The sequence below is a fragment of the Pieris brassicae genome, chromosome 12 (genome assembly GCF_905147105.1).
Source record: "Pieris brassicae chromosome 12, ilPieBrab1.1, whole genome shotgun sequence".
Taxonomy (NCBI): domain Eukaryota; kingdom Metazoa; phylum Arthropoda; class Insecta; order Lepidoptera; family Pieridae; genus Pieris; species Pieris brassicae.
Window position 1 is genome coordinate 10,548,198 of NC_059676.1, and position 12,225 is coordinate 10,560,422.

The 12,225-nt window shown below is 33.2% G+C and overlaps 1 protein-coding gene across 5 annotated transcripts in view; it reads right to left on the bottom strand.

Annotated features, from left to right (window-relative positions):
* Positions 1 to 1,531: 1,531 nt before the first annotated feature.
* LOC123716976 (TBC1 domain family member 4) overlaps positions 1,532 to 12,225 on the bottom strand; it is a 40,820-nt gene continuing 30,126 nt past the window's right edge. For all 5 annotated transcript variants that reach the window (XM_045672721.1, XM_045672720.1, XM_045672722.1 and 2 more), the window contains 10 exons: positions 11,922 to 12,053; positions 10,671 to 10,835; positions 8,957 to 9,068; positions 8,011 to 8,063; positions 7,326 to 7,477; positions 6,606 to 6,704; positions 3,614 to 3,767; positions 3,361 to 3,530; positions 2,704 to 2,850; positions 1,532 to 2,430 (listed from right to left, as the gene is read on the bottom strand). In XM_045672721.1, the coding sequence (XP_045528677.1) occupies positions 1,630 to 2,430; positions 2,704 to 2,850; positions 3,361 to 3,530; positions 3,614 to 3,767; positions 6,606 to 6,704; positions 7,326 to 7,477; positions 8,011 to 8,063; positions 8,957 to 9,068; positions 10,671 to 10,835; positions 11,922 to 12,053 (1,985 nt within the window). In that variant the 3' untranslated portion in view covers positions 1,532 to 1,629. The remainder of the gene's footprint in view (positions 2,431 to 2,703; positions 2,851 to 3,360; positions 3,531 to 3,613; positions 3,768 to 6,605; positions 6,705 to 7,325; positions 7,478 to 8,010; positions 8,064 to 8,956; positions 9,069 to 10,670; positions 10,836 to 11,921; positions 12,054 to 12,225) is intronic.

Genomic DNA, 12,225 nt, shown 5'->3' on the forward strand with positions numbered 1-12,225 from the left:
CAGAAAGCCAAATGTATTATGTATGTACACTCACTTTAAAATTATAAATAATGGACGACTATTATCAATTATAATTAACAAAAAGTGTTGGCCTCAGATTTATGTATCTGTTTCATGTCATTGTTAATCTAATAGGCAATTAGGTGATCAGCCTTCTGTGCCTAACATACGCCATCGACTTTTTGGATCTAAGGCAAGCCGATTTCCTCACGATGTTTTCCTTCACCGTTCGAGCTAATGCGTACATAGAAAGAAAATCCATTGGTGCACAGCCGGGGTTCGAACCTACGACCTCAGGGATGAGAGTCGCACGCTGAAGCTAGGCCAACACTCATTCGTGTTTTTTACGCGATCATTTTTTTACATAATTATTTTTGTGTATTCCCATTCATCTGCCATAGTATATGTGTAAAAAACGCGTACAGATACACATGTAGCACACACATTATTTTTAATCACTTTATCGACACTTTACCGTTAAAACCCTGGTCTTGCATATTTAGCGCGTATACGTACGTACACGCAGGGGAGTGGTACGCCAGTCAGTGCGCTTGGAGGCTTGTTTGTAACTTTTTTTTTTATATATATTACTAATGATAACCGAACATAATATAAATTAATTCATTTAAAATGGGGGTTATGTTATCTACTCTATATATACATACAAACAGTATAGTTGTATGTACATGTATTTGTTTCATTTTCAAACAAAAATTAATTAAATCGTCTTTGTTTTGTGATGTTAGAAATGACTTTTTATAAGCCCTATTAATATAATTAGGTTTATCTATTAAAACACATTCTAAGTACATAAGATTTAATACATATATGCAGTTTCATATAACTCTACTTACTTAAAGCGGAACACATGTTTATCACTATTTTATAAGAATACTGAAACGAGAAAAATAACAAAAATATATCACTTAATACCAAATATGTTTTAAAAGTAATCTTTTTCGGTCTCGTGTGCCTAATCACTACACGGAAATCTAAACATATTTTTGGATATTCATGTTAACACGAATTTTTAACATTTATTTTGTAAACAAAAGATTAACCACAATTTTAAAGTCTAAGCTAAAAGTGTGTAGGCGTTCGAGACCGCGAATGGAAATTATATTTACTATGGCAAGACCAAATCTGCCAAAATAACAGAAAATACCCTTTACTAATTAATATTAACCTATTTAGTTTTTAACATAAACTGGATTCAAACCAGTAATCTATAATAATTATTAAGCTCGACGCTTAGGACCTCCTAAAGCAAGCGTGCTCTTAAGGGCCATATTTTAGATTAATCTGATTTAAATTCAAAATCCGTTTCTTATTTCTATCATAAACCAATGTTTTACTGTCTACGATCCGTAAGTTATTGGAACTATAACAACATTCATCAGCATCACCTTGATGGCTAAGTCTTTGACGGTCTTCTTCATAAGACACTTAATTTTGCGAACTAGCGAGCTGCGACTCCTGGGAGTGCTTGACGACCTCCAAACCTCTTAAAAAGCATACATCTCCTTCAAAGACCGGCAACGCACCCACTAAAATAGGTGTCCATGGGCGATGACTAAAAGCGACTTTGAGCATCCCGTATGCACGGCCCTCCAATCCTATAAAAAAAAACTAATGGTGTCGCAGAGGCCTAATCTGCTTCAACTTAGTCGACTGCCCGTCAAATTTAATGTCAACGTCACAATCGCTCAACGGATGCGAAATGACAGATGACATTTCCGATTTCCTGTCAACCTCCGGGGTGACTGGCGTCACGAAGCCGCTGTCATTCCTATCTGCAAAATGCAGCGACAGTTTATCGCTGTTTCTGTCCTCGGAGACGTTCCGATTTCCACTTTCCGAATCCGATTCGGAATTGCGCGTCGACTGCTCCAATTTCCGAAGGTTCTCGTCGAAGTTGTGCTTCAGCTGCTGCTCGAACAGCCTCTCCTGTCGGATCTGCTCGTGTGTAATCGAATGTTTCTTCCCCAAATCCTTTATCATGGCGTCTGTCAAGCTGTGCTTTCGTTCGCCTCTGTAAGTCTCCGTCTCCTCGAGTACTTTTAAAGGCACTTTGGCGATCAGCCCGGAATGAACCGATTGAGATTTCTTCATGAGGAAATGTTTTCTATCTTCGTTAGCTCTCATGGCATTGAGGACATCTTCTTTTGTCGTTTTCGCGTAGAGATTTGGCGCACTCTTTTGTTTCGTCTCCTCTTCCTCGTTTGTGGAGAACTTCGTGAAGGAGGTGATTTTCGAACTGAACGATAACTTTTTCGTGTAATTCTGTACAATTCTCTTTATTTCGAGAGGCACGTCGTGTTTGTTGGATATGTAACGGCTGAGAAGTGTCAGGTGTTGTTCCATCAATTTGTTTTGAGAGTCGAGGCGGGCTTGGGACTTTTGGTAGTTCGTCAGAGCTTCCATTGCAGCCTGAAAATAAAAATAACAATATCTACTGTTTAGTACCACTGTTTTTATGTAATAGGATGCAAACGGACAGGAGTCTCACCTGATGTTAAGTGATATTACCGCCGCACATATACACTTTCTATGCGCGAGTGCGTTGCCGACCTTTTAATGATTGTATGTCGTCGTCTTCAAAACTTCATAATTTGGAAGACAATCATAAATTGGAGATTTCCTTGCTTCATAGAGAAACAAACTTTACGTCACTTTCACCCCTAGTGGCTGAAATCAACTCACATCGAGTTCCGTAGTCATCCTCTGAACGTCATCCACCAACAGTCTGTTCTGTTCTGTGAGTGTGGCAAGTCGAGGCATCTCTTCTCGCAACACGCTGTATTCAACCGCGTATTCTGTCAGTTGACGGGAAATGTCCAATTTGTGGACCTGAAAATCCACAGAAAAAAATCGTAAATATGTAATTTCCGGACGAAACAAAAATACGCAAATAATCGAAAAATCAATGACAAATTTTACAGGCTATTCTTAAAATTTGCTAAATGCTGTTTGCGTGGACACGTTAGCCCCGTCTCACCTCTCTCGGACAAGCTCAAAAGCTGGCACCGCTGCAGAGCAGGCGGAAAATCATAGACGGTTCAAATATTAGTCCTTTCTCCAACTTTGATTTCGTTCTCTTCGGAAAAGAGACTCTTGAATGTAGGATTCAAGTGCCACGTGCTAATCAAAGATTTAAGGCGCCTGATGAAACGGTGATCCCATCTTGGGATCTTTCCATCCCATCCCATCTTTCCTCGCTTGACCAATAACTATCGCAATACGATGAAAAAATACCGTAAGGATCCAACTTTTAAATTTTCTATTTATCAATTATTATTATTACTATGTGTGTGTTGGATGTATACATAAATGTGTTATTTTTCAAACTATTATACGTACAATCTTCATAACTCTGTTGTATATAGCGGTGTCGACATCCGGCAACTTGTGCTTGAGGTATTCGGCTGCCTCTTCGCAGCTCTCGCACATCATGATGCCATCCCTGTGAGCCGATAGGAGGGCCAGGGATATCGAGAAGACCACGTCTAGGGACTCCACGAACACCATGTCTGAAAGTAGACATTTGCACATAATATTTATTATTACCTGTTGAAAATTATCATTAGTACTTGTTGTAAAGGATTTTTCTTACCAAAGACCCTTACGACGAATCCTAACGGGAACTGGCTCGTGAACAATGTGAGCATCCAAGGTGCTGCGTACAAGGCTGGGGAGATGTCTAAGGCCTCCAGCTTCGCGTGCAGTTCGGGCTCATGGTCGCGCAAGAGACGGGACAGTTGGTACAACTAAAAAGTTCCAGTAATTTTTAATTATTAACTGAAAGAGTATATTTTTATATTGGGTTCTTTCCTTTGGAGTAAGGACTTGGTATCACTCGACGAATAAGTATCGCAATCGCGGAAGAAGTCAATATTCATTCAGTTTATTTTGATGTGAAACATCTATAGCCGCACGTAAACCCGATTTATATATATACAGTCTATATGAAGTCACTGATTAAACGAATTAAGTAAATAAATGTTTATTCAATAAATAGTCATCGATATCTGGAAAAAAATCGTAATATTTTATTTTATCATTATGACATATTTAGTTCCTATCACAATATGTTTCATCTGCCAGGCGTCCCGTGACGGCTTACATTTTTTTTTTCAAGTTTAGATTCTTTTGTAAAAGTTAAAATGTAATTTATTAAGTAAATAAATGTTTATTCAATAAATAGTCATCGATATCTGGAAAAAAATCGTAATATTTTATTTTATCATTATGACATATTTAGTTCCTATCACAATATGTTCCATCTGCCAGGCGTCCCGTGACGGCTTACATTTTTTTTTTCAAGTTTAGATTCTTTTGTAAAAGTTAAAATGTAATTTATTAAGTAAATAAAAGTTTATTCAATAAATAGTCATCGATATCTGGAAAAAAATCGTAATATTTTATTTTATCATTATGACATATTTAGTTCCTATCACAATATGTTCCATCTGCCAGGCGTCCCGTGACGGCTTACATTTTTTTTTTCAAGTTTAGATTCTTTTGTAAAAGTTAAAATGTAATTTATTAAGTAAATAAAAGTTTATTCAATAAATAGTCATCGATATCTGGAAAAAAATCGTAATATTTTATTTTATCATTATGACATATTTAGTTCCTATCACAATATGTTTCATCTGCCAGGCGTCCCGTGACGGCTTACATTTTTTTTTTCAAGTTTAGATTCTTTTGTAAAAGTTAAAATGTAATTTATTAAGTAAATAAAAGTTTATTCAATAAATAGTCATCGATATCTGGAAAAAAATCGTAATATTTTATTTTATCATTATGACATATTTAGTTCCTATCACAATATGTTCCATCTGCCAGGCGTCCCGTGACGGCTTACATTTTTTTTTCAAGTTTAGATTCTTTTGTAAAAGTTAAAATGTAATTTATTAAGTAAATAAATGTTTATTCAATAAATAGTCATCGATATCTGGAAAAAAATCGTAATATTTTATTTTATCATTATGACATATTTAGTTCCTATCACAATATGTTCCATCTGCCAGGCGTCCCGTGACGGCTTACATTTTTTTTTCAAGTTTAGATTCTTTTGTAAAAGTTAAAATGTAATTTATTAAGTAAATAAATGTTTATTCAATAAATAGTCATCGATATCTGGAAAAAAATCGTAATATTTTATTTTATCATTATGACATATTTAGTTCCTATCACAATATGTTCCATCTGCCAGGCGTCCCGTGACGGCTTACATTTTTTTTTTCAAGTTTAGATTCTTTTGTAAAAGTTAAAATGTAATTTATTAAGTAAATAAAAGTTTATTCAATAAATAGTCATCGATATCTGGAAAAAAATCGTAATATTTTATTTTATCATTATGACATATTTAGTTCCTATCACAATATGTTTCATCTGCCAGGCGTCCCGTGACGGCTTACATTTTTTTTTTCAAGTTTAGATTCTTTTGTAAAAGTTAAAATGTAATTTATTAAGTAAATAAAAGTTTATTCAATAAATAGTCATCGATATCTGGAAAAAAATCGTAATATTTTATTTTATCATTATGACATATTTAGTTCCTATCACAATATGTTCCATCTGCCAGGCGTCCCGTGACGGCTTACATTTTTTTTTCAAGTTTAGATTCTTTTGTAAAAGTTAAAATGTAATTTATTAAGTAAATAAATGTTTATTCAATAAATAGTCATCGATATCTGGAAAAAAATCGTAATATTTTATTTTATCATTATGACATATTTAGTTCCTATCACAATATGTTCCATCTGCCAGGCGTCCCGTGACGGCTTACATTTTTTTTTCAAGTTTAGATTCTTTTGTAAAAGTTAAAATGTAATTTATTAAGTAAATAAATGTTTATTCAATAAATAGTCATCGATATCTGGAAAAAAATCGTAATATTTTATTTTATCATTATGACATATTTAGTTCCTATCACAATATGTTCCATCTGCCAGGCGTCCCGTGACGGCTTACATTTTTTTTTCAAGTTTAGATTCTTTTGTAAAAGTTAAAATGTAATTTATTAAGTAAATAAATGTTTATTCAATAAATAGTCATCGATATCTGGAAAAAAATCGTAATATTTTATTTTATCATTATGACATATTTAGTTCCTATCACAATATGTTCCATCTGCCAGGCGTCCCGTGACGGCTTACATTTTTTTTTCAAGTTTAGATTCTTTTGTAAAAGTTAAAATGTAATTTATTAAGTAAATAAATGTTTATTCAATAAATAGTCATCGATATCTGGAAAAAAATCGTAATATTTTATTTTATCATTATGACATATTTAGTTCCTATCACAACATGTTCCATCTGCCAGGCGTCCCGTGACGGCTTACATTTTTTTTTTTCAAGTTTAGATTCTTTTGTAAAAGTTAAAATGTAATTTATTTAATTTTAAATTAATTGTTATTAAGATATGGATATAATAAGATATTAATGGTATTAATACAATCTCCTCACAGAGTTTTTAGTTACATAAGTATTTTTAATTGCATATAAATCCGTAAATAATAATTTCCGTTACAGATTCTGTGAAACTTTTGATAACAATTATGAATCCTCAAACTGTTTGACTGTATATAATGTACTTACTTTTACTTGTAGTGCGCTCATATCAGGTAAATATTGTTTCCTAAGACCTCGCCTGAACATCAGATGTCGGAGCAAAAGGAAGGCCTCGGCTTCTTCCATCTGAAATAACAATAACAATAAACAAATCAAAAGTAACTGTGATCAATGTATCTACATAATAATCTGCTGTATTGTTTTTTATAACACCATGACTCTATTGTATTTTAGTAGTTGTTTTTTTTTTGTTCCATATAATAATCAAATCAATGTATTTGTAAAAACTATTTTAAGACGTAAGTATAGATCTTTTTTCTACTTCTCTTCTCCATACCACACTTTTGGAAAGGGCAACTAGAGTAACTTTTTTTTAAATCCTTTTTATTGAATTATCACTATTTTTTTGTATTAGTATCTGAGTGAGTGAATCCTCGGATGCATGGGCCAATCTAGTAGAAGAGAGATAGATGCGGCGCAAGCGTACAATGAGCGTAACGGGACAAAACGTGTAAATGGACAATGAGCGTAACGGGACAATAAATGTGCCTGGACAATGAGCGTAACGGGACAATGACTCATACTATTCACGCGTGCAGCCGACGTTCATAGATTTATTAAACGTTGTCACGTCAAAAAAAGATTATCAACAACTCTAAATCCATATGAAAATGTATTAAAAAAATATCTTTAGAATTAAATTAATATCTTCATTTGTAAACACTATGTCTGTTATATCTAACTTACATGCAAAAGAAGTACTCCAGCCACAAAACTGAGACCCTGGCAGTAGCCCACATCTGGGTCGAGGAGGGAATAGGCTTTCAGAATATTGTAGAGAGCTAATTGCCCTGGACCCAGAGCTGACGCGAAATATGAGTGTTTTGGGAATGTTCTGCCTGAAAATACAATTATATATGAAAAAGTGAAAATTAATTAATTGCTAATCAAAAAGAACGAAAAGTCAAAAAGAAAGTTTTTCAAATTGTTTCAAAGTTATTAATCTCTATAAATACAAAATTCTCGTGTCACAATGTTCGTTCCCATACTCCTCCAAAACGGCTTGACCGATACTTATGATTTTTTTAAATGTATATTTAGTAAGTCAGAATCGGCCAGTATCTATATTTCAAACCCCTAAGTGATAAGGGATGTCCACCCCTATTGATGTTTTTGTTTTTATTTTGTTCGGATACATCATATAAAAATACATACAATCTAAATTGTCACCCTTCTACGATCAACCCCTATTTTTTTATTACAGTAGCTAGTTATTTTTATTATTGAAAAAGATTCCTTTAAATAATATACATGGCAAAACGACGTTTGCCGGGTCAGCTAGTATCCTATTTTTTTTATATGTATTCTATAATATAATAAAGATCCTTTGTGTACGAGAAAAAAAAAATAACTTAGATAAATAAACACTTGCCTAAATCAATTAAAATGGCGTGTTGATGCTTAGTTAGGCCGGAGAGGAGTGTCCTGAAAAAGAAAAATATTAAAACTAACGTCTTTTATCCAGAAAACATGGAGTATTTTAGTCACACAATTTAAATAGTTTGTGGCGGAAGAAAGGTCTCTTGCTCAGACCTCAAGGGGAGATTCCCTGAGAGAAAGAGATTCCTTGTTAGCGCAATTTAGGGTATGACGTCATCGTTATTTATTTATTTATTAAATTTTACCACATCATATATAGTACTAAATCTACTGCATATTTTACAAAATCTCACATCTAAAATGTATGACAATTGAATTAAATATAATTGTTTCAAAAAAAACAATTAAAAATTAAAAAAAAAAAACAACCAAAACATATACAAGATAATATAAGCACACAATAAAATTAAAAAAAAAATAGAAATAAAAATATTAAGAAGACACTTTTTAAACGGATTGAATCTATTTACTCTTATAAACTTATAATTACCCGGTCACCGTGACCACGCACGCTGTAAAGCACGCGAAACGTCGGAAAAATTTAAATTTAAAATTATGTAAATAATTATAAGTTTATAATAATAATACATAGCTTCAATCCGTTTAAAAGGTGTTTTCTTAATCTGTAAAAGCTATGTTAAAGACAATACTAATACAAAATATATATAAAAAAATCATCAGCAAAACAGGGACTTAGGTTCGAGATTAGACACCCAGAAATTACTCTAAAACCGATCAGCCCACTACCGAATATATCCAGGCCCAGATAAGCACTGTCATGTTTGTAAGGTTGGAGTGATTGTTAGGTAGTCTTCTATCTATTTAAATATCATCTGTTTATGGAGTAATTGGCATGCCACTAGAACGCCCGGTAATATTTATTGGTGTTAGGAAGTGGTGTGGTAAGCTAGCTGATTAGAAAATGTTTACATCCATACCTATAAGGCGTGTTATAGTCTGGGAAGTTCTTAGTGTCAGGAGGTGGTAACCGCAGACACGCTTGCTCTGCGAGGAAATACCATACCCCGCCTCGAACTATTCTTGGAACACCTAAAAAGAAATAAATTTAAATTTAAGGTTATATCAGGGCAGTAATCTAGGGCCATTGCAGTTTGCAATAATGGTGAACGATTTACCAGAAGTAAAAAGACACGCTAGATCCCTTCTCTATGCACACGATCTAAAATTACTCCTGTCAATCCAAGGGGTGATAGATGGAGTATGTGAGTGGTGCAATAAATATAAGCTCCAATTAAATATTAACAAATGTGTCGTAGTCAGGGGTGATCACTAACATACACTCAACACTCAATAATATTCTAACAAAAACTATAGCATTCCACCCCCGTCAGAAAAGCCACTTTCTCTAAATTTCTCTTTTAACAACCACACAATAGAACAAGTTAACGAATTTTCATTACTAGGTATAACAATAGACACAAACATAAACTGGAAATCACACATACAAAAAATAAAATCAAAACTATCAAAATTTTTATATGCTTTCCGGGAAATTAAAAAGACTACGGACCTGAAAACCGCTCTAACTACCTACTACGCCTATGCGCATGCATGGCTAAACTACGGTGTAATAATGTGGGGAAATAGCACCGACGCACCAGCACTATTCACAACTCAAAAAAAGTTAATTCGGATCATAGTTAACATAGAACAAACAGACAGCTGCAAACCACATTTCATAAAACTAAACATTATCACTCTACCCTCATTATACATATTGGAAATCTGTAAATTTGCCCATACGCACAAATAATTTTACACCACACGCGAAGACATACAGACAAGATATACACTTCGACACAAAAAACGCCTAAACCTACCATCTTCCCGATTACAAATACATGCATCAAGCCCACTAGCCATCTCAATCAAAATTTATAATAAACTACCTGAGACACTAAGAAATGAAAAAAAGATACATATATTTACAAACAAACTAAAAAAACTTCTTATACGTAAATGTTATTATAGCGTTAATGAGTACCTAGAAGATAAAAATATAGTTTCATTTTATAATTATTAATCCCTAAATATTCTAAACTAAATAAATAAAAAAAAATGTAATTCTATGTAATTGGTACTAGCCTGGAGTGTGAAGTTTTATGTGCTATTTTTTATCGTGTTGCTATTAGCTATGTTATATAGGTTTCGTAATGCCTTCTTTTGCTGTGCCCTAACAGGGTCCATAATGTTGTACCTAGCTTTAGGCCTCTTAAACATCTTTTGTAACGTTATGGAATGCAAATAAATACATGAATACTCAAGCGGCAAACGTCAGTAAGAGACTCAGGAGTACGAGTGAATGCCCAACTGAATTTCCGAGTGGACATTTGCAAGAAAGCATTAGACAAGGATGGGATTTGTGTTTCTAAGGGCAACAACGTTCACTAGTATTAAAGCCATTTAATTAACTGTCTAGAAATTCAATTAACTCTCTGATTTAACTACTTTAATGCGACATATATATAATAGTAACCTATAAATAAATAACATACATCAACATTAGAATTACCTTTATTTATTTGTCCTGGAAAAAAAAATAGATATTGCTCTTACGACTTTGTTCGCCGGGGAAACCGATTTATAAAACGAAAATTTATTAATATTTAACAAGCAGAAACTTAAACGAACCTTGTCTAACGGCCTGTATGAGCATATGTCTGTCCACTCTGTTGACGGGATGTGTGGAGTCCCGGGACAAAAGCGAGTCCCACATAAGACTAACCCCACTTTCCACCGCACTCAGTTCTCTGTATTCCAACTTTATTCGGCGGACTGCGGAGGATTCTGCGCTTTCTGGAATAAGGTTTTCATTTTAAAACTTTTTCTACAGCTGTGATACTCTTTGACATTCAACACCTTTTGTCTTCAGTCACCGTGACCATGCACGCTATAAAGCACGCGGAACGTCAAAATTATGTAAAATATTATAAGTTTATAATAAATAGCTTCAATCCGGTAAAAAAAGTGTTTTCTTTCAATGTGTAAAAGCTATGTTAACAAAAGACAATACTAGGTTTTAATTTTTTTGGCTAAGTTGTATTTTTATACTTTTTTGTTTAAGAGGAATTTTTAAATTAATATCTGGGCGTTTCCAAATTATATTACGGTCGTTGAATGAAAATTTCATAAATGACAATTATTTAAAAAAAACTCTTTTTTGCTCTTAATTTCTCTATTTTTAATTTAGATTTCCGTCAAATGACACAATAATGGAAATGAGATTTTTTTTTTATATTTGTATTTTTTTTTAATATTAGTGGAATTACCAGATTTTGGGATGCTAGAGTTTAGCACGGACTTTTACAAAAAAAAAATCGTACGATTTTTTGACAGCTCGAAAACCTGAACTTGATAAAAAAAATTGTTTACAACAAATATTAGATTTTGATATTGAACTTGGGTGATTAAAAAGAGTGGCGGAGAGTTTCTTGCCAGTTCTTCTTGCCCTTGCAATTGCGAACGGATACTAAATTGACGCTCATAAGTGTACTTTTTTAATAAAGTTATTTTGAGTTGAGTGTCCATATTTGTCATTGACAAAAATACAGATTTTTATATTTATACAGACTCCGTTTTGACCGAAGGAAATAGATACAAAAGTCTGAGACAAATACCGTATTCTAGCGCAAATTGTGTATTTACTATTTTGTATAAATCACGCTTATATATAATTAAGGTATGTTTCAAGACTAGTGTCATCTAATGGAGATTGAAAAAGAATTATTTTAGTTTAAAGAAAACACTTTTTTACCGGATTGAGGCTATGTATTATTATAAACTTATAATTATTTTATGTAACACAACGCACAATAAGAGACAATATTATTTTAGTGTGTTATATAGCTGTTTGTTTTGTGTGTTATGGATAAAAAGTAATACCTTTAAGTCTCGCGTTTTCCTTTTCCATTCGAACCAGCAGTATGGTCTGATCGATGGCCATTTTCCACAACTGACGCAATTCATCTTTAGACCGCTTCCCGGATTTACTTCGGCCCAGGAGTGATTGGTCTCCTGTAACGATATATGTACAGCATTTATTAGTTAAATACCTTGTAAAAATTCAGTAGTTGAATGTGGTTTTATAGGGCGTTTAAGAATAAGATGAATGATTTTTATATAAAATCTCTCATGCATAATGAGATAAATATGATGGACCTACTATATAAAAAATCGATATTTAATT